Genomic DNA, 24,356 nt, shown 5'->3' on the forward strand with positions numbered 1-24,356 from the left:
ATACTCTAAAATTTGAAAGGAAAGTTAGAGGATTTCTTTGAGTGTTTTTAGAGAGGAATGTTTGAGTGAGTTTGAAAATCAAATGGAGGTGATGGTGGTTTTTGGCTCTATGGCTGTGAATAAGAAGAGAGAGAGAGAGAGAGACAGAGAGAGAGAGAGAGAGAGAGAGAAAGGAGAGGTTGAGATGTGATAGATGCCTTGAGACATGATATTAGTTGGTTACATGAAGGATAATTTGTTGGATTAGGTGTCTAAGCCCATAACTATTTTGATATGTACTTGACCCGATTGAGAGCATGGTCCTTTTGGGTTGCCTTCACCATAACAACTGATAGGATGAATTAAGGCGAAAAAAGGATTAATTATGATTTATTAATATATTATATGAATAATATATTAAAAGAGAAATCATATTGTTTAATTAATATTAGTCAAGAATTTATAGAATTAATTTTGTGGCTAAAAGAGATTAATTAAATAAAGGGGACTAGAATTGTCAATTGTTCGATAGTTGAATATTGGGATAATAGATTCCATAGAAGTTAGAGTGGACGAAATCTATGGGGAAACCCATTAGAATTCGTCCAAGGCTTCTAAGGAGGGAGTCCATGGGCTGCTTAGGGCCTAAGTAGTCAGATTAGGGTTTCCTAGTTGAAAACCCTAATAGCCTAAGTATAAAAGGAACCCTTGGCAAGCCAAAAACGTGCATAACCTTCTAAGAGAAACCCTAGGAAGTTTTTGGTGCCTCCTCCCTCTCACCTTGTTCATCTTGTTGCTCATGGTGTTTGTGACTCCATTAGAGATGCAACATTTGAGGCACTAAACTTTCAAAGGTCAAGATCAAGAGGAATTGAGATTGTTATTACTACATAACAATCAAGGTAAGATCTAAACTCTATTCTTTTGTTAATTTCCATTATTGTACGCTAGAATTAGGGTTTATAAGCTTTGGATGATTATTGCATGTTCATTAGACAAACTAGATCCAAATCTTTAGGGTTTGCATGTACACCATAGGATTAATGTAGTGCTCATAACCCATCATAATTAGGGTGGAAAACCACAAGGTAATTTTGAGGTGGCACTTCAAATATCCTCCCATTTGTTTTCTTTTTCTTTTTTTTTTGTTGGGCCGAGAGATAGGAAGGAGGAAAGGAAAAGAGAAAGTTTGGGCCCTTCTTAACTTAGTTCGAAATCATGAGGCCCAAAATAATTATTTTTCGGCCTATTGGGCCTTTATGAGGGTTCGCGGCCCTAAGAAGCCCAATAATGTGGCTTACGGCCCATTAGGGCTATTGAAACTAGTTATGGCCCATCATGGCCCATTAGAAATAAGATTGATTATTCTAGGCCCATATGACTCAAAATACCCTAGTTTCATGGATGTGGGTCCACTTAGACCCCAAATAGGGTTCCTAGGCCCAAAGTAGTCAAATTGAAAGTTTATTGGTCCATTAGGCCTAATAAGAGAATCATAGCCCATAATAATCTTGAACCAGGATTTTTAGGGTTTTCAATCCATAGTTGAACATATGAGATGTATTGTATTAGGTTTTGAACTTAAATCAAGAGTTTGGATTCAAATGGATGGTTTCATGTTAGCATATAGCATGATATTCACTTAGAGTACAAGTCTTACAGTAGTTGATGTTTACATGGAAACAGAATTGCCTAGCTAAAATGTTAGTTGTGATACATACGAAGAGCTTCCACCCAATATGTGGGAGGAAGATAATCTTGAAAAATAAGTGTGTGAATAATGCTGTTAATGGTGCAAAGCATGCGTTCCAATTTACCATTTTGTTGGGATGTATATGGGCCCGAAAAACACATGTAAATACCATTCGAGTCACAAAGAGTATGAAATTAGGTATTGTCGAATTCTTTAACATTGTCACATTGAAAGGTTTGGATATCGGTTTGAAACTGATTTTTGATGAATACACGAAAGTGAAGAAATTTTGAAAAACTTTGGATTTTTGGCTTAAAGGATACACACAGAAGAAATGAGAGAACTGATCTAGGAATAGAATATAATATTTAATACCACTATGAATTTGCAAAGGTGATGTCCAAACATCTGAATGAATAACTTGAAAAGGAAACATAACATTAGTTTTAGATAATCAAACGACAATTGGACATGTTTTCCTAGTTAACAAACATGGAACAAATGAAGATTTCTTCTTATTACATGTATTGAGATTATTAGAAATTAAATGCTTGAGGGTTTCTGGACCAGGATGACCAAGTCTTTTATGCCATGTGGTAGAATTGACACTTAGAAGAGCTTGAGGAGTGGGCGTTGTAATAGGATAGAGATCACCCGAACTATCACATTGAAGAAGGATTTTGTCAAGTCTGATAATCCTTTATAGAAAAATCGAACTTATCAAATTCAATAGAACATTTATTATAACAAGTATTGACAAACATGTATTAAATTTTTGATAATCTAAGGTGTAATAAGAACATTTTGTTAAACTAAAGGACAAACGAGTTGTGATTAAGAGTGGTGTTACCTTATGAGTAAATGGAATGTGTGATCCATCACCGACTAAAACAGAAAAGTTATTGCATTTATTTCCAAAGGATTTGAGTATAGTTGCATCGGCATGAAGGTATGTAGTTGCCCCGGTGTCCATCAACCATTTAGAGTTTCCCGAGTCTTGAAGGTTCATGGTGCTAAAAGCGTAAGGAAGAGACATATCCTGATCATTTTGAGCAGGAACTTGAAACCAAGTTGGATTAGTGGGTTGTCCAGAAAAGAAGGTCTGAGGTTGATAGGTTACACCGTTGGGCCATTGATGTTGTTAGTTTGCATTGTTGTTGTTGGGCTGTTGTTGCCAATTGGTATTGGATTGTTGGTGCCATGGACTTACTGAAAGAGAAGGAAGAAGCCCACTAGAAAAAAAAAGGTATTGTTTATTGTTGAGGGAGCGGACCGGGATACAAGACCCGGCACCCCCAACCTCATGTGCCGTTATGTAATCCGAAAGGATTATTGTTAGATACAACGATGCGCTGTTGATGATTGTCTCCCCTGTCGTCGTTGCATCTGCTGTTGTCGCCCCCACAGTGATTCCGACCTCCTCCACGACTAAAATTTATGCCCCCACAAGATGAGTTTCAGCCCCGATTATTCTTGTGATTTACTTTGAGAGCAGTAGGAGCAGAAGAGTGGTCTTGATGCGGGGTTTGAACAAGGCAATTTTGATTATGAATCATGCGATGTTCTTCAACGGTGAGCATGAAGCACATCTATAGCCAAGATCGAAACGAAGTCTTATGACAAATCGTGGTGAGTATGTGATCAAACTTTGGAGGAAGACTATTGATGCCATATATATAACTAGGTTTCTTTCCGTCACCGGGGCTCCAATATTTGATAGCAATTCGGATATTATTTTTATTTGGGTAGAATAGTCGATGACAAAGGAGTCTCCAAGAACAATATTTTTGAGTTTATTGTCGAGCTCCATGGCTTTGGCCTCTTTATTGTCACGAAACAAGTCTTCAAAGATTTTCCATAGTTGAGAAGCAGTGCAATCGACTTGTACAGTGCTCTAAAAGGCACGATTTCGCCGTTACAAAAAAGTCTCATAACGTTGTTATAGGCGTGGTACTTGGCAAGGCATGATATGGCATGTCATGGCACGTTATGGCGTGTTATGGCGCGTGTTTTTTCGTTTGAGACACATTTTTTTCTATTTTTTATGCCTTTTCTAATCATACATACAAGTATTGTGTTTTTTGTTAACTTTGTGTTATTAGTTCTTTATATAACCCCTCTAAAAACTAGTTATATTTGATAGAAATCTATATTTATGTGGTAATATAATTATAAATTAATACAAAATCGTTCTATTACATCACACCTTGAAAAATGTCATGGCTCACCATGGCTCGTTAAGCTTGAGGTTTGGCGTTGCCGTCACGCTATGCCTCAAGCCTTTTAGAACCTTGGCGTTATATGATGGAGTTGAGAAGAGATTGAGATAAAGTGCAAAATAGCCATTATTTGACAATGCTATCAACCTCACACCATTCTTTGTCAGTCGGTTTATTGGGGGTACCCTCAAGGTGATCATAGACCCCATATCTGATGTAGTGGGTCTTGAAAAGCTCACACCATGAATCATAGTTCATGTGTTCCAAATATAGGATTCGAGGAACATGGGATTTGATATTTGTGCATCCGTATATTTTGTCATTAGGAACAGACATGATTAAGAAGATGAGAAAAAAAGGGTGTTAGTTATAGAAGGTGAAAACGAAATGAGAGGGAAGGAAACAGCATGCTAGGGTTTTTATCCTGATACCATGTTACTGAGAATAATTTCCCATGCTCGAGGGATTTTCATTACACGGATAAATATACAATGTACAAAGGGCTAGTTATGATTAGGCCATACTACACGGATAAATATACCCATCGTTGCATATGTTTTTTAGTGGTTTGATCTTAATCAAGGTTCTAAAAAGTTCGACATGGCTCTACCATGGTGAGTCGTGGCTCCTAGGCTTGTACATGCCACCAAACTTTACCAAAACGTCACTTTAACTCATATATGTGTATAAAATAGAATAATAGTTGAAAATGCATATAAAAATATTAATTATATACAAAATTGCCGCCTTACGTCACGCCTTACAAACGAAGTGGCTCGCCAAGACTCGAAAAAGCTTGAGGCTTGACATTGCCGCCAAGTCACGCATTACGATATTTAGAACCTTGGTCTTAATACAAAAAAAAGATTAAAAAAATCACATTTTTACACTTCGAAGCGAAAACCTAGTAGTGTTATGGGACCCCTAGGAACCTTTAGGTCTACCACTGTTCATATACAAATAAAAGTTACATCTTCCATCGTTCAGTTAGCAGCTTTTCAGCTAATTTTGTTGAAACCATTAAACGAAATCAATTATCTATCCTATGATATCTTTGATACCTAAAAATAATTTCCAAATAGCATTGAGTAGATTGAAAATTTTTATTACCTAATTGAGATATTTTTAGACATACAACATACATAAAAAAAAGTGTATGTTGTTGCAATAATTTGTAAAACCGACAAAATTAAAAAATAAAATAAAATAAAAAAATCATACTTCTTCCGTCCAAAAATTGATATCCACGGACAAAAAACACAGATTAAGAAAACTTTAATTATCACTAATTTTATTAAATGAAATGACAATTGTAACATTTTGTTGTATTTAATTGCATCTTTTGTTGCATTTAATTCCAATAATAAGGGGTGTTTTTGATAAAAAAGATATTTATTTTTATAAGTAGACTATTATTTTAGAATAAAGCAAAAATGAAATATTGACTATTAAAATAAGACGGGGGAGTAATAAATCAATTTTCCTTTCTTGGCAGGTGAGGGATACGTCTCTTTGTAATATGATTTCACCTGACGCATTTTCCAATTGAAAAATAACTATTATGTAAAAGAACGTACAATTAGAAAAGACAATTGTCATAAAAACTCTTATGTTTGTAAGCTTTTATCGGTTTTATCTAGGGGTGTTTAAAAATATCCGCATCCGAAATATCCGATCCGAAATTTCGGATATCCGGATTTTCAGATATCCGATTTTTCGGATTAGGATACGGATAATGAATTTATAAAGTTTCGGATATTTCGGATATCCGATATCCGAAAAAAATAATTTTTCTTTATTTTTTAATATTTTAAAATGAGAAAATAGAAACATTGACATGCTTAATGGACTAATGTTCCCCACCATTTTCAACTTTTTCATGACCATTCTTTCCAAACTTTTATTGCAAACATTTCCATTTACAATCGTTATATATTTGTTTGTTATAATCCTGGTTCGTTGGCTTATAATCAAAAACTATTAAGTAAATGCTACATATATTTATTTGTTGCTATCGATATCCATCTATGTCGCAAGATTTAACATAGTTGCTATTATTAATTTTAAGAGTTGCGGTGATTTTACGGATCGGATGTTCGGATGTGGATATTTATTTAAAATTAATGAAATTCGGATATCCGGTTTAATATCCGAATCCGTATCCGAAATTTCGGATATCCGAAATTCGGATATCCGAAATTTCGGATACGGATTCGGATATCAAAAATCAACTATCCGAATTTTCGGATATCCGGTTTTGAACACCCCTAGTTTTATCTATAGTTGTATTTTAGTTTTATTAATGCTTCAAATTTGCAATTTTTTTTCTATTTTATCATTTTTGCAAATTAATCTGAAAAAACTAAAAATTTCTATCAAACTCAAGGTTTTAATGAACTAGAAAATCAAACTCAAGGGTTTTTTTAACCAGAAAAATGATAAAACTAAATATTTCTATCAAATATAAGAACTTTAATAAACATCCGGTTTTAATAAACGTAAAATATGTAAAAGAGTTAAATCGACAAAAACTTGCAAACATAAGAATTTTTATGTTATAGTCCCATTAGAAAAACAAAACTTTAACACCCTTGGTTTTACAATATATACAGGGACTAATCATAAATAAATGATATCTCAAAGGACTTAATTAAACAAAATAATTTTTTAAGCATCATGTCGATTAATAACAGAATTTCCCGCCTCTCTTATTTTTAACCTGAAACCCCTCATGCAATACCTGTAAATCACTTCGCACAACACAAAAACTTCATTTTCATTCTTCCTGTTCATCTTCTTACTTCACAAATCTTTGGAAGGAAGCAGGATAATGGATCCAAATCCAGAAATAGAAAAATATGCGAGAGCCAAAATTGAAGAACAACATCCAGATCTGCCCTTACATCTGTCGTTGCTGAAACCTGATGGTGGTTGCATTAATCCTCACTGCTATATGAAAATTTTCGGTAAGGAGTTGAATATAATCACCGTCTCTTTTTCTTTCTTGATTACAACCTCGATGTTCAAGAACTTGATGGACCTTTGTTTTTTCTTTCTCTAATTTATGTTGAGGTTTCCAATTGGATTGAATTTCAAGAGATTTATGTTGTGTTGGGATTCTTGACCTAAGTATTTGTGTGTAGTGATCCGATTTATATGATCTGTGGTTGATTTCCTGACTAAGAAAGTTGCAATCAACGCTGTTCATATATAATCATGATCTAAATTTCAAATCCAAGCTACTGTTAATGAGCGACTTTGAGTTGGTGACGTTACTTCAATGAATTCATCTGTTTTTTCACAGAAATTTCAGTTCTATAATCTGTTTCTTGAAATAATCTTTGTGCGTATATACATTTCAATTATTTGTTCAACTAACTTGATTTGTTTATATATTTTCTCACGATTATCAGAAGAAGAAGGGAAAGCTCAGAAACTAACTGAGGCATTTGCTTCAGGGGAGACACTTGTTAGGAAATTACACAGGATTCGTAATAAAGAAGTATGTGAAATCGCACATTCCCTCTGTAATTATATACAAATATGAAACCCAAGTTTCATTGATCTCTTGCGAATTAATAATCTAATTTAACCCTTCTCTTTTTCATTCACAGCTTGTCAAATTCATTGACAAAGATTTTAATGGGATTAAAGACATTCACGTAATCTCAAAAGCCACAATTGGGGTAGTAGCTGATGCTGAATCCAATCTTCTCAATCATTCATTTCTTGACATGGTGGGTACAGCTGGCGAAGTCAAACATGCTGAAGAACTTATCCTAGACAACATTCTGAAGGTCATATATATATATATAGTAGCATTTTACAACATATATAGACACCAACATTTTCTGTTTATTTCATACTTACACTTACCAATTTTGTGTGAATTCAATAACTGCAGTCATATAGTAGCATTTGCTATCCAGTAATTCTAATGCCACCAGGCATTTGTTGGGACAAAATCAACATCCCTCTCCACAAGGTGATAAGTACATACAAACTTAGCTTCACAGAAAAGGGTATTTTGGTCTTTACATTTCTGTATCTGTTTATTTAGGTTTGTCGTGTCCTTGGCACGTATGGAAGTAATCTCTTGAGAATTGAAGTGGAGACTAAAACATGGATAAAGGTGTGTTATTTCATTTACACATCTTGATCATATATTTATGTTATAAATTATATTTAAGAGTTTGAATGTTCAGATTGAACAAGGACCCTCTCCTGGTGTTTGGGAATGGGAGAGAGTAGTGAATGTATTTGGTCCTAAGGAAAATGTTAACAAGGCCAAGTCTGTAATTCAGTCAGTAATATCTGATCAGGTGATGTAATACAGTAATTATATATTAATATATAGTATTTTTTTGTTCAAAGAGTGTATATAATTGAATTTGGGTTAATGGGGTTTTTGTTGTTGCATGCATGCAGCCTGGGGAACTATCTGCTACTGAAGCACTAAATGAATTCTTGAAGCAGTTTAAAGAACCAAGTTGTAGTGAATTAATTGATACTATTGATGAGGAATCAAACAAAAAGTCGAAGAAGCAGAAGGTTGGTGAACATAAATGGGGTCAAACTTTTCTAAGAGTTAAGAAATCCGATGGAGAGGGATCTAAAGAAACAGAAGGTAAATCAGAGTTTAAAGTACCTACTTGGAGTCAAACTTTTGGACACGTAGCTTCTAGTTCTCCTGGGGGAAGTAAACAAACAAAACAAGGGAATGAATATGATAATGATGATGAATATTCCGGTGAAGTGGAGAAAGAGAAGCTGCAGGCTGAGGAAGGTGGTTCTGGTTCTGGTTCTAGTTCAACAGAAAAAGAAAAGAAGAAGATCGATAAAGGGAAGCAGCACATGAAATCTGAAGATGAATGATGTCAAGAATCAGAAGATGTCATCCGAAATCGTTATGAAATCTATCTACATTGTGTGTGTCCCATGTGTGGAATTGGAAACAAATTGTTGTTGTGTAATCATGCATGAATGATTCGAGTATTATTGATACAAAATAGTTATGAAATATTGTTTTTGGTGAAATTTACAACACCCCATTTAACAAGGGATGGGAAAATATTAGTAAGTCTTTTTTGTGTTGATGAAATGACTATCCACTCCTCCAGGTACATGTATCATAAGAAGGAATCTTTATCAAGTAAAGACGATGGAATTGACAATTTTTGTAATAATAACGGATATACACAATAATAGGGAATGTACACACATAATATATATATATATATATATATATATATATATATATATATATATATATATATATATATATATTGGTGGCAAATATCATGGAATATACACAGGAATATATAACTCGTTTTATTGATTATGATTATGATATGGTTTAGCCGTTTAGGTAGTTTAGGTAAATAATGTTCATAAGACCATTACTTAGCAATTAGATGCATGTTATTTTAGAACAAATTACATGAATGATCCATGTGGTTTGGGTTAGTTTGCATACTTGGTCCCTAACATTTTTTTAACTAAGATGGTCCCTCAAACATTATTATATTTCGTATTTAGTCCCTAATATATAGGAACCCAAACTTGTATTTCTTCCTTCTCTCACTGCAACACCATTGCCGCACACAAGCTCAATTCACAAGTGAAGCAATTGGATCACCGTTGCCGCCCGCCAAGCTTCATTTGCGGGTGAAGAAGACGGTTCGGGTTCAAATATGTCTCTAGTTTGTGCATCGTTTGGTCCCCATTTCCATTGATTTTGCCTTTTTGCAAATTCTTGTTAATTTTAGAATTTCCCTTTCTGATGATTAAGAATATGAGTTTGGTGGGCAGCAGTGGTTGTTGATTTTGAATTACGGATTTCATTTTAAAATAATTTCCATTTGCAATTTTAGTTATCATCATACAACGAATGAGAAGGCAAACGGGCAACAAGTTGCGCCGCTAAGCCCAACAGTTAAGAATGAGAAGGCAAACGGATGAATTTTGTGGTTAGGATTTGATGGCTATAGGTGAGGTTCGCAGGGTTTTTTTATGATGAAAATGTTGGAGATGGTTTTTGGCTTGCTAAAGATAAACAAGTGTATTTAGGTTTGATTTCCAATAGTTAGGAATTTTGATTTGTTGGTCCACCGAACAAATCGTCTTTATTTCCTTACCTCTACGTAATGGTGAATTTGGAGTGAATGAACGGAATTTTTGAAGACAAAATATGTTGTGAACCTTGTTAGAATCAACAACAACTAGTTTTTCGATAGGAATTCAATGGCAAGTTTATGTTTGGTGAAGGTGGGTTCTTTGGCCCAAAGACAAAAGTAATTAAACAGGGTCGAATTCTTTGGAATTTGAAAGTGAATTTAAATAAAGTAATCAAACAAATACTTTATTTAAATTTACTTCCAAATTCCAAACCTTTGATTCATAGTTCACACTAACAGGGGCGAATTTGTCAATGATTTTGGCAATTGGTTCTTTGGACTTGTTTAGTTACATTCATTTCCAAGTTTTAGAATTGTGTTAGTTAATTGTTGATTTGTTAATTGCCATTTGTTTCATAAATTAGAATAAAAAATGTATTTATTCAAGTTTTTTTTCTAAATGAATGATAAATAAAAGTACTAAGAAGATAATGACCAATATAAACATATAAGGGTTGGTTTAAGTTCACTACCTGTTGATCGGACATAACGATCATGTATGAAATTTTATCATGTAAATTAGAGAGATTTAAATTAAAAGAGCATATTATCAAAAGTAGTATTTTTTATTTGTGTTTTGTTTTTTTTTTTCTATCATGTTAATATAACTTGATCCGGACCCACAACTAGTATTTTTTTATTTTTTTTTTCATTTTCTATGGATTTCACTTGTGAACCATATGGTTTTTAGTTCTAGATTGACCACTAGATAGGATGTCTTTCTCGACATATTGGTAATGACATAGAAGGATGTGAACATGATGGCCATGATGTTAGGATTTATTTTAGTTGATGGTGTAGTTGATGTTTTTATGTTTGGGTGTTTGTTGGTTCGAAACGAAAGAGTCATTAGGTGCCTTGATGAAGATTTGAGTGTTTCTTCATGAATTCACCTCTTTATGGAACTCACAAAAGAAACACTTTCAATAAAAAGGATGAATAAGTTATAAACATTGATGGAGAAAATGACTATCATCAGTGACTCTTTTAGGGAGATGACCATCACAAAGATGACGGTGGGAGGGATAGAAGGGATAAGGTGTGGTTTGTGGATTGATGGGTTCGTTTCATATAATCAAAATAATATATAATAAGCAAGAAATATATATATATATATATATATATATATATATATATATATATATATATATATATATATATATATAAAAGAAATAAATAAGGGTAAAAGGATTTTTTTTTATGTATATTAAGGACAACATACATAATAGAATAAAGTTTAAGGATCATCCAAGTTTTAAAATAAAAATGTTAAAGACCAAATATGCAAACTCCATCATATCATATCAAATAGAACAACAATTTTGGATGATTTGGTGTCTGTGCTAAAATTATTGTAAATTTGTAATAATGTTATGGACTTAGTTTTTCCATATTTTGTACTTGGTTATGTTACAATATTAGTTTTTTCGGTTCATTGTTTAACTTTTATAGCTTTTTCCAAAAATATGTTAATTTTTGGCTTTCAAGATTTTGGTTTAGGGAAAAACTTATCCAATAAGATGCCCGACAGAAAACAATGCATGTTCAATGAAACATTTTAGTTTCGGATGCAGGACGGGGATACCATACCTCGCCCAATGCCCGCTCCATTGTCATTAGTAATTAGGAGTTTAGGAGGCGCAATTCATATTGTTTCACTAATGTTTTTGCATTTAATGTGTTTTCCATCGAGAATTGTATGTGACACTGTTCATTAGAAGTTAACATGAATTAAAAGAGAAGTCAACAAAGATTATTAAACGTCTCAATTAAACAAATACTTTCACATATGGTGTGGTCATCTTCGACCTACCCGCATCAAAAATAAAAATTTTTAAAAAATCTTGTTTTTTTCTCTTTACTTCGTATATTTCTTTTTTTTTTTTTTTAACATAGAGTTGGCCCTATTTGAACGCAATTTGCCTCTAATCATATTCAACTACAAAAACCGAACTTGAACTCCCCATCTTAATTTATACAACACATACAGTACAGGGACTAATCGTAAATAAATTATATTTAAAAGGACTTAAATGTATTAATTATCTTTTCAGTGACATGTCAAATAATAACAGAATTTCCCGCCACTCTTCTTTTTTTTCTTGAAACGCTGTACTTCACGCAACACAACGAATTTCATCTGCATTCTTCCTTTTCTACTTCTCAACTCTCAATCTATCAAACGAAGCAAGACAATGGAACCAAATCCAGAAAAAGAAAATTTTGCGAAGGCCAAAATTGAAGATCCAAATCAAAATCCAGGTTTACTTCAATCGCTGTTGAACACAGATGGTGTTCCCATGGATGATCGCTTCTATATAAAAATTTTCGGTAAAGAGATGAATTCTAACCTCCATGTCCAAGAAGTTGATCGATATTTGTTTGTTTCATCTGTATATGAAGACTTTCGTTTAATTTTCAAGAGAATTCTCTGTTGTATTGTTTTTGTTGACACTAATCTGTATCTGTTGGAGATTCTTGTTGTTTTTTGTATGAGTAATCTGATTTATATGATCTATGTAGTTGATATCCTCACCAAGAATGTTGTAATCAATGATGTTTTCCAAGAAATTTCTGTTCTATAATCTATTTCTTGAAAATAATCCCTATGCGTAGATTCATTTCATTTATTTGTTTGATTAACATACATTAATCTTTATCAATTATTTTCTCATATGGTTATCAGAAGATTATGGGAAAGCTCAGCAACTAGCTGAGGCAATTGCTTCAGGTGAAAAACTTGATAGGAAAGTATATCGGATTCGTAATAAAGAAGTAGGTACATTCCATCTGTTACAAATATGGAACTCATGTATGTTTTCATTCTCATTCTAAAAATTCTATTTACAGCTTGTCAAATTCATTGACAAAGATTTCGAAGGGATGAAGGACATTCACATAATCTCAGAAGCCTCAATCGGAGTATTAGCTGATGCTGAATCCAGTCTTCTGAATCATTCATTTCTGGACTTGGTGGGTACTGTTGATGAAGTTAAACTTGCTGAAGAACTCATCCTGGAGAATGTTCTAAAGGTAATTAACTCCCTTGTTTTTGCAAAAAAAAAAAAAACCTTTCATCTTTCTGACTAATGTTTCCATTATCTGTAGACATATAGTAGCGTGTGTTATCCAGTAATTCTGATGCCACAAGCAATTTATATGGACCACATCCAAATCCACCTCCACAAGGTGAGAAATATATACTATACTGGACATAAAACAAGAAGGGCATTTTGGTCATTACTTGTCTGAAGCCTTCTTTTCTCTGAATCTGTTTATATATAGGTTTGTCGGCTCCTTGGAACCTACAGGAGTAATCTCTTGAGAATTGAAAAGGAGTCGGGTGCATGGATAAAGGTTTTTTTATTTCATTTAAATATCTTGAACCATAATTAAATACATTGCTATTACTAAAACTGTCGATTTTTTTTCAGATTGAACAAGGTTCTTTTCCTGGTGTTTGGGAATGGGAGAGAGTAGTGAATATATTTGGTCCACATGAAAATGTTAACAAGGCTAAGTTGTTAATTCAGTCAGTAATATCTGAACAGGTGATGTAGTTATTATTTTTTTTTCTTTTAACTTGTTATTCAAAGACTGCATATAATTTAATTGGGCTTGATGGGATTTAATTTGTTGTTGCATGCAGCCTGAAGAACTATCTGCTACTGAAGCACTAAATGAATTCCTGTATCAGTTTAAAGAACCTAGTTGCAGTGAATTAATTGATCATAAGAAGTCTGTTATTAATGATGAATCAAACAAAAAGAAGAAGCAGAAGGTTGGTGAACCTATTTCGGGTCAAACTTTTCTAAGAATTAAGAATTCTGGTGGTGGAAAATCAGAGGGATCTAGTTCTAATCAAACAGAAGGTGAATCAGAAGAAAAGAAAAAGCAGCATGAGTTTAAAGAACCTACTTGGAGTCAAACTTTTGGACCTGTAATTCCTTCTCCTGGGGAATCATCAGAGGGAAGTAAACAAACAGAAGAATCCGGTGAATTGGATATAGGGAAGCAGCAGGTGATGCAGGCTGAGGAAGGTGGTTCCAGTCTAACAGATGAAGAAAAGCAGCAGCATTTGCAGCATAAGAAATCTGAAGATGCTGGTCCTTTGTCAGCAGCATGATGGATCGGGTGTGTCACATGCATGCAAATGGTATTAGACTGTGTAGGGAAGGGGAACAAATTCTTGTTATATAATCATGAATGAATGATACAGATGTTTGTAGTACAAAATGGTTAGGAAATCTTGTTTTTGGTCAAATTTACATCACCCCATTTTACAAGGGATGAGAATCTTAGAAATTTTTGTTGTGTTGATGAAATGTCTATTCCTCCCTCGGGCACATATGTATATCGGATTTCGAAAACGTTTGATTGTATTAACAAAACGGAAACAAAGGAAGGAATATATTTTGGTTGAATTTATGTGTTGTTACTTATTGATGAAATGCCTATTGGCATATGTTGTCATTATTGGTGTCGCCATTATTTCTAATTTTTATTTTTAATAAAAATTTACTGTGTTAAATGTGATTTGAGAATTAAAGACCAACAGCTAGTTGGCGAAGCATTAGCTAGCTGACGAACCATCAGTTGGATGATCTGTAACTAATCCATAGCTAGTTGGTTGACCAGTAACTAGCTTGGCTGACAATCAGCTGACAGAATGGAGGCCCAATTTAGTTGTGTAGCTAGGGTTTATGTGTATACTTTGCCTATATAAAGGATAGTAGCTAGGGTTTAAAGTGGTCGTCGTGTATTTGATTGTGATAACATTTTTAACTTTGTGAATAATAATACTCCCTCATGCCATGGACGTAGGTCATACTTATAAGAATATTAACGAAAAGGTTGAAGATTTCAATATTATGTGATTGATTCTATCTGTATATACAATGCAAAATTGAATGACTATACATAAATAAATGTGTGTTAGGTGTTAATATGCTCTCGCAAGACGGACGATCATGAGAATAGTCCAATCTTGGATAGAAGATTGTTGTAGCAGTGTTTTTAACAATGGTTTGGTTAGAACACCCGCAAGTTGGTCACCTCTTTTTATATGTGTGACACGTATATACCCTTCTTGGACTTTTTCGTGAACAAAGTGAAAATCAAGGGCCAAATGTTTCATTCTTGAGTGGAATAATGGATTTGCAGAATAAGGAGTGGCACTCAAATTGTCACAAAAAATGGTTAGGTTAATATTAGATTTGTAGCCAAGTTCATGTAGCAGAGAAATAATCCATTGAACTTTAATTGTAGTTGAGGCAATAGCATGAAATTATGCCTTTATTGATGATCTTGCTAAGGTGAGTTGTCGTTTTGAGCTCAATGCTACTGGGTTGGAACCAAGATATACAAGATATCCTTTGGTACTTCGATAAGTTTGTTTGTCATCTGTCCAATCTGCATCTGTGAATGCATGAAGATGTAATGGGAATTGCGTCATATGAGAAATCCATGGTGAATGATACCGTGAAGGTACCGTAGTAGCCTTTTTAGGGCAACCCAATGAATGTCAGTTGGGCAATACATGAATTATGATAATTTGCTGACAGAGAATGAAACATCAGGGCATTTTAATGATAGATATTGTAAACCACCAACTATAGATCTGTAGTCCGTAGTATTTGGTATGGGTGTGCCATCAGTAGCGTTAAGGTGAACAGAAGTAGTCAAAGCTTTTCTTGATAGCAAGTACAGTAAGTTCACTAAAGCTCTTCTCCATATTGGATTCAAGCATTACAAGGCTGATCATTCACTTTTTATCTTCAAACAAATGGACATTTATATATCATCCCTTATCTATGTTGATGACGTCATTCTTCTGGAAAAATGATGACCAGTAGATTACTAAAGTCAAAGCTTTTCTTAATAGCAAGTTCAGTATCAAAGATTTGGGACCGTTGAAGTACTCCCTTAGCATTTAAGTCACCCAATGACGGATGGAATGGTTCTCTGTCAACGGAAACATACCCTTGATATATTGGTTGATAGTTGTATGAAGGTTGTAGACCAAGTGCTTTTCCTATGGAGCGAAACATCCGTCTGACTACCGAAGATGATTCTCTTTTGACCGATGTTGGAAAGTACAGGAGGCTCATTGGTCGTCTTCTATATCTGCAAGTCACACGACTCGACTTTACCTTTGGAGTCAGCATGCTTAGCCAATTTGTTTCCGCTCCTCACGAAACACATTGGAATGTTGCTCTCCGTGTGTTGCGATATCTCAAAACTACACCTGGTCAGGGTATTTTCTTTTGACCGATGTTTGAAAGTACAGGTGGCTCATTGGTCGTCTTCTTATCTGTAAGTCACACGACTCGACTTTACCTTTGCAGTCAACATGCTTAGCCAATTTGTTTCGCTCCTCACGAAACACATTGGAATGTTGCTCTCTGTATGTTGCGATATCTCAAAACTAGACATGGTCAGGGTATTTTCTTTCCCACGAATGGGAATTTAACCTTGGATGCATATTGTGACTTAAATTGGCTTGGTTGTCTTTTCACGCAACGCTGGTTATTTCATTACTCTTGGCGGTGCCTCCATTTCTTGGAAAACAAAGAAGTCAATATGTGGTATCCTGTTCTTCTGCTGAAGCAGAGTATCGGTCCATGGTCACTACTTTAGTGAAATTTTGTGGCTTTGTTGGTTACTATATCTTGAAGCTCCCCACACAGGTGCAACTCGTCTTCATTGCGGTAATCAAGTTACTTGTCATATCACCAAAAATCCGGTTTTCCACAAACATACTAAACATGTTGAGATGAACTGTTAATTCGTCCGTGAGAGAGTTGAGGCGTGAGAAATTTTTCCAGCTGCTATCCACACTAAAGATCAACTTGTTGATCATTTTACTAAACCTCTTGGGATTGAGGGTTTTCGTTTACTACTAGGCAAGATGGGCGTTCACGATCTTCACGTTCCATCTTGAGGGGAAGTGAAGAAAATCGTATTTATTTACTTGTTTAGCTAGTTATGCTTATCTTATTAGTACCTAGTTCCTGGAAGGACTCTACTTTACCTCTTTATTTTGTTGATGTATAAATACTCTCCTGATCGGTTTTATGAATGATAACCTGGAATCAGTTGATTCCAGTTTGACTTATTCTTGTTTTCTATAGATCATGTGTTACTATCACTTGTTGTATTAACTTATGAGATTAGTTGAGTAGGCTTTGCCTTAGTTGTCTGCTATAAGATAGCTAGTTTTAGGGCTTTCGACATAAAAAAGCTTATCCAGCTTGGTTTCGCTATCGCTCATGACTTGTATTGTAGTCATCCTGGAATGCCTTTGTACTATGTGCCAAGGAATCCTGACTAATTTACTAATTCGGGGGAAGATACTGAACTTTTGTATTTGAAAAATATTTCAGGGGGAATCTCTGAGGTAGATGTCGGTTGATAAAGGGATCCCTGATCATAATTTCCAATATGAATACTATGCCTGACCTGAAACTATTGAAACTGACAGCCGAACCCAATGAGCCGAGTCTAATAAATGAAAAGTATGAATACTATGCCTAACCTGAAACTTTTGAAACTGACAGCCGAACCCAATGAGCCAAGTCTAATAAATGAAAATATGATGGGTGAGTTAATTATTTTCTTTCATGTGAAACCGACAGCCGAACCCAATGAACCAAGTCTAAACTTTTAAAACTGACAACCAAACCTATATGTGTTCTCATTTACAAATAATCAATCATGTGATGATTGAGTTAATTATTTTCTTCATTCTATAGTATCAAAAAAAATCTCCACTTTTGAATCTTACAATTGATATAAGATGTATGTGATTTGAATCTTTCAAGACTTTTAACCCTCTAACATCTCCTATCATATATGCGTTTCACCTACACCATAGAATATTAATTTTTATTATTTTATGGATTACTTTATTAATGGTATGATATTTATATATAAAACGACGTCATTTTGTGTATTTTGGTTCGGTTTGGTGTTTTTTGCTTTCGAGATACTGAAAAACCAAACCGAACCTAAAAAATCGGTTTTTCTAAAAACAAAAACCAAACCATTGGTTTTTCAAATGTTTTGTTTTTTTGGTTTCGGTATTTTCAATTTTATTTTGCACACCCCTACGAAAAGATGTCAAACAATACTAATTAAATGAAAATATAAAAAGAAATTCGGCAAACCGTGAAAATTTGTTGAGCACTTATTCCTATATTTTGCATTTGATTAATATTAGGTACTTTTGAGCCAATATATAAATTATGTTATTTTGGAGATATGACATAAAATTAGTTTCACGAATGTAAATGCATCTTGCTAACTTTTGTAAAATGCTTTTTATTTCAAATAATTAAGGGATTTTCTAATATGTGTCCTAAGGCATATAAGAAGTATTAATTAATCATAATTATTATCATAATTAAATGTTAAGCATATTAATTATAAGAAATATTATCATAATTAAATATAAAATTCATTAATAATCCATAATTAATGCATTTCACATTTAATTATGGTAATAATTTAGAAAATCCCAATAATTAATAGTAGTTGATTCGTAAATTAGGGATTAAAATATATTTTTTTAACGTTCTTAAAGAATAATTTTTCATATCTCGCGTCATATTGTTGGTAGGAATGGCAATGGGGCGGGTTCGGGGCGGGGCATGGATTCCCAAACCCGCCCCGATAACTTTCGGGTATCTTATCGGGGCGCTCCATTGGGTTTCGGGTTTCCCCGTCGGGCTTCGGGTATCTTATCGGGTTTACAACAATTGATAACGAAATCTTTATTCTCTTTTAGGGTACCCCAATGTCTTATAAAATATACATGTTCTAACAACTCTTTTAAATTAAAAACATGATGCATCACTTTAATAAAATAAACTGGACGTTATATTAAAAATTATTTGATTTAAGTTTTTGTTAATACGTCAAAACACATAAAAATGATCATTAACACCAGATTGTTAATAACTAAAAAAATTATCCACAATAAGTATTTTATATTTGAAGGCGTACAATTAACCGCAAAAATTTTTGAACATTATATATATATATATATATATATATATATATATATATATAATCGGGGCGGGGCGGGTCGGGGCGGGGCGAGGATAACCCACTCCCTGTCCCGAACCCGATAATGACCCGTTACCCGACCCGAAATGATCGGGTTTCGGGTTTCCCCATCGGGTTCGGGCTTTTTTGCCATCCCTAATTGTTGGTTATTGCTTTAACGCAATTTTTCCAAATTCCAATTATATTCGATTAGAAGAATCTGAACTTGAACACCTCTTCGTTATACAACAAATACAGGGCCTAATTGTAAATAACTTATATCTCAAAGGACTTAAAAGTACAAACTCATGTCTATTAATGACAGAATTTCCCGCTTCTCTTCTTCTTTACTTGAAACCCTTCGTACAAAAACCTGTAAATCACTTCATGCAACCGAAAAATAAAAATCATTTTCATTTTTTCTGATCGTCTTCTTTCTACAATCGTTCGAAGTGTGCAACAAAATGAATCGAAATCCAAGAAGAGACAAATTTGCGAAGGCCAAAGTTGAAGAACCAAATCTAAATCTTCGTTTATCTACAGAGCTGTTTCTGAAACATGATGATCATCCACTAAATGATCTCTGCTATATGAAAGTTTTCGGTAAGGATTTCATTATCATTACGAAACTGTATAATATCAGCTCCATTTCTTTTGTTTTTGTCTTGTAATTTCCACGTTTAAGAATTTGATCGATGTTTTGTTCCTTTTTTGCTTATAAGGGTTCTTGGAGAACTTCGTTCAATTCTCACAAGATTTCTGCTGCGGTGTGTTCTTGTTGTCTTTTTGTATCAGTAATTTGATTAAAATTACCTATCTGTTTTGATTTCATTATCAAGAAAGCTGTTAATTAGTTGTAATCAATGTTTTTACTTCTCTAATTTTCAATATGAAGATAATACTCGGAAAGCTCACCAAGTAACTCAGACAGATGCTTCAGAGGCCAAACTTGATAGAAAAGTATATAGGATTCGTAATAAAGAAGTACGTGATCACATTCTACGTATCTCATATCTGTTACAAATATAGAAATCATTTTCGCTGAAAATTCTGTATATATTACTCTTTTTCACAGCTTGTTACAGTCTTTGGGGACGATTTTGAAGGGATGAAGGAGATTCAAAGAGTCTCAAAAGCCACAATTGGGATACTAGCGGATGCTGAATCCAATCTTCTCAGGCATTCATTTCTGGATATTCTGGGTACTACTGAAGAAATTACATCTGCTGAAGAACTCATCCTAGATAAAACCCTAAAGGTTATTGAAAGAAACAAAAAAAAAACTACGATGATTATTTTTCATTTGATACTTATATATAATTGCAAATATTGTGATTAATTCATCTTTTGTAGACATATAGTAGCTTGATTTTTCCAGTAATTCTGATGCCACCAATCATTTATGGAGACAACATCACCATCCCTGTCCACAAGGTGCATGATTATAAATATACACTTAACTGAATCAAAAACAAGAAAATCATTAATGATAAGATCTTTATATGAAGGCTTCAATTCGTGTATATATATTATTGTATATGTTTATATAGGTTAATCATGTCCATGGCAACTACAGCAGTAATCTGTTGAGGATGGAAATGGAGTCTGGTGCATGGATAAAGGTTTGTTAATTAATTATGATCTTAATTAACATGCATATTTTAAGGAATAAGTAAATTGCTATTACTATTATAACTTTGAATTTTCAGATTGAACCAGGTCTCTCTTCTCTTGGTTCTGAATGGAGAGTAGTGAACGTATTTGGTCCACAAGAAAATATTGTTAAAGCAAAGTCGTTAATTGAGTCAGTAATCTGTGAGGTGATACATGTTAGTTTTTTTAACTTATTAATTAAAAAACTTGATAGGTTGATGCATGTAGAATTAAATTGCATGGGCTTTATATATCTGGGATTTTGTTCTTTCTTTGAGTTTGATCATGCATGCAGCATGAGGAATTATCTAGTGATGAAGCGTTGAATGAAATGATGCACCAGTTTAAAGAAGCTAGTTGTGTCGAATTAATTGATGGTAAGAAACTAAAAGGGAAGCAGCAGGCTGAGGAAGGTGGCTCCGGTGGGGATGTGCATGAAGAAGATGAAGTCGATGAAAAAGAAGGTGATGAATCGAAAGAGAAAAGGCAGAAGGGTGTTGAAGAATCTGGTCCTACATTAATATTAGCGTCAGGGTGTTATGGATCGTATCTACACTGTGTGTCCCATGCATGCATGGAAATGATATAATAGATATATATTATATATATAATAGATATTGTGACTCGAATCGAACTCTGGTTAATTATGTAATCATGAAGGAATGATTCGAATATTCATGGCTGATACAAAATGGTTAAGAAAGAAATCTTGTTTTGTGTCAATTTAATTTACACAGCCCCGTTTAAACAAGGGATGAGAATATTAGTGAGTTGTAGTAGTGAATTGATGTACAAAAGGTACGTGTCCATATATATACTTCCTTTTATTTGGAAAAAATGTAGAGATTATGTCAAATTTGGTACATATATGTGTTTAAGATGGACATCCATAGTATTTTAGATTCAACCAAATCATACAGTTATAAGAAAGTGTAACATGGAATTTGAGAAAACAAAAAAGGAAGTGAATAAAGACACAAACATTAACAATAACAGAAAAAAAAAAAAATACCAAATCAACAACGGTTTTAACAAATTATAAGGACGTGTAACATGGAAATCGAGTATAAAAAATAGCTAAAAAAGCCAAAACACCTAACAATATCATCAAAGATGTGATTATTATTTTTGTTGGTCTTTGAAATTTTCCAGAAAGTACACCACTTTCCGTACAAAAAACTGGATTGGTTTTTCCATAAGTCTCTTGGGTGTGGGCAACGCCATTCAGGCGTTATCTGATGTGGCAGCGTCATAACGGGGGAACACCGCCCCGGGTAGTCGTTATTACGCGTTATGTTACCATATGTTATCACGATCACGGGCTATAACGCGTTGAATAAATCAAACGGTTGAATTTTCGACCGTTTTTCAAACGGTAATATTAAAAAAAAAAATTACACTATAAAATATATACAACTTATATCATTTTTAACTACAAAAAACATAAATCTCTCTCAACAACATAATTCTTTCAATATTTCAAAGCTGAAAATATGAATCGTCTTGATCCGGCTCATCCGTTCAATGATGATAACGACGATGACGATTTGTACGTGACTATGATGTACCAGTATTATATGGATAACGTACTACAGCCAGATCCAGCTCCACCACTCACGCGACGTGCGGCGTTAAATAGAGATCGTGAGGAAGGGCATAGACGTCTAGTTAACGATTACTTTGCGGAAAATTGTGTCTACCAGCCAAGCGATTTCAAAAGAAGATTTCGTTTGCGAAAAAATGTTTTCCAAATGATAGCCAACGCTATGGAAGCAAGGTATCATTTGACTCGTCTTTTATAATTTACAAAATGTCACTTTTAGATAAAATAAATAAAACTTTTGCATGTTTAATATTTAATTAGGTATGAATTTTTCCAAATGAGATATGATGCTAGAGGCAAACGAGGCTTCACAGGGTTGCAAAAATGTGTAGCTGCAATTAAACTTATGGCAATAGGGGAGTCGCCCGATTCTGTTGACGATTATATGAGAATGTCTGAGAGGACCGCACGAGAAAGTTTGTATTTATTGGCAGGAGGTGTTGTCGAAACCTTCGGTGACCAATACTTGCGCAAACCTTCGTTGCATGATATGCAACAACTATATGCGGCGCATGAAGAAAGACATGGTTTTCCGGGTATGCTTGGGAGCATTGACTGCACACACTGGCAAATGGAGAAATTGCTCCGTGGCGTGGAAAGGCCAGTATTCGAGCGGTCATCATGGAGCGCCTTCGTTGGTATTAGAGGTCGTTGCTTCACAAGATTTATGGATTTTGCATGCTTTTTTCGGGGTTGCGGGTTCTAACAACGACGTCAACGTTCTCGATCAATCACCAATATTTGACGACCTTTTGTCAGGAAAAGCCCCGGATGCTCCTTTCACAGTGAATGGAAATGAATATAAGTTTGGGTATTATCTTACAGACGGAATATATCCACAATATTCCACGTTTGTGAAGGCGTTTCGACACCCAATAGATCCAAGAGACAAATATTTCAAGAGACGACAAGAAGGAGCACGTAAGGACATTGAACGTGCTTTTAAGGTTTTGAAATCAAAATGGCACATAGTTGAACATGCAGCGAGACCTTATGAGTTAGATACTCTACGATATATCATGTATGCATGTATCATAATGCATAACATGGTTGTCGAAGATAAAGGACGCAATATTGCAACGTATTCGCCTACGGAACCAAGACATGTGCAATTTCAACCAGGGACATCAGAATATTTATATAGAGTGGTTGATATTCAAGATCAGCGAAAACACAAGCAACTTCGTGAAGACTTGGCGGATTACATCTATATTGGTCACGAAGATGAAGATGAATAGTTTTAGGGCAAAAAATGTAGGTTTTATCATTTTTTTTTTTTTTGTTTTTTTGTTTTTTTTTGTTTTTTTTAGATTTTTAAATGTGTTTGTGTTTTGTTGTAATTTTTTTTATGTTGTTTTTAATTTAAGATTTATTAAAATTTTATTTTTACGTTTCAAATATAACGCGTTAAATAAAAAAAACAATTCGAAATACATAAAACAAAACATCAAAAAAAATAAAAAAATAAAATAGAAAATAATTAGTGTTATCACATGTTATTAGATGTTGTCCATTTCCACATTGGGTGTTATAACACCATGTATGAGTAGGATGCTGACATGGCACCTTTTGGGTGTGGTAACATGTGATAACATGTTGTCCACACCTAGTAGTCTAACCAGTTCAGTTTTTGTATAACAAGTTCAACTAAAACCGAACCACCAGTTCAATATAGGTTTTTAGGAAAGTGTGAATCAGTTTTTTACCATGAGTTTTCCGATTTTCGTAACCGAAAATACCTGTTACTTTAACTTACTTTCACTACAAAAAAAAAATCAACCAGGTAATTAGGTTTTAACTGAAAGCGAAATTAAAAATAACCGGCTATTTTAAAAACAGAAACTTGTTTTAACCAGCCTTCGCTACAAAAAAATATGTCATTTAGTGGCACATAAAAAATGTCACTAAAAACCCAAAAAATGCCACTAAAGGCCACTTGGAGAATCTACGACACAAATAAGAAGTGTCACTAGAAACGCTCCCAC

The 24,356-nt window shown here is 34.0% G+C and overlaps 1 protein-coding gene across 1 annotated transcript; it reads left to right on the plus strand.

Moving 5' to 3' along the window:
• Positions 1 to 22,261: 22,261 nt before the first annotated feature.
• Positions 22,262 to 23,609, plus strand: LOC145076578 (uncharacterized). The gene is made up of 3 exons (XM_079022402.1): positions 22,262 to 22,545; positions 22,633 to 23,009; positions 23,131 to 23,609. Exons 1-3 carry the CDS (start codon positions 22,262 to 22,264, stop codon positions 23,607 to 23,609), a joined length of 1,140 nt encoding a protein of 379 aa, XP_078878528.1.
• Positions 23,610 to 24,356: the final 747 nt, after the last annotated feature.

The sequence above is a fragment of the Lactuca serriola genome, chromosome 9 (assembly GCF_051521515.1).
Source record: "Lactuca serriola cultivar US96UC23 chromosome 9, Lser_US96UC23_V15, whole genome shotgun sequence".
In the NCBI taxonomy this organism is placed as follows: Eukaryota; Viridiplantae; Streptophyta; class Magnoliopsida; order Asterales; family Asteraceae; genus Lactuca; species Lactuca serriola.

Bases quoted from the DNA above. Each gene is read 5' to 3' on its own strand.
- LOC145076578 (XM_079022402.1), top strand. From the start codon at position 22,262: ATGAATCGTCTTGATCCGGCTCATCCGTTCAATGATGATAACGACGAT. The intron at 22,546-22,632 runs GTATCATTTGAC...ATATTTAATTAG, and splicing joins GCCAACGCTATGGAAGCAAG to GTATGAATTTTTCCAAATGA. The intron at 23,010-23,130 runs GTATTAGAGGTC...ACCTTTTGTCAG, and splicing joins ATCATGGAGCGCCTTCGTTG to GAAAAGCCCCGGATGCTCCT.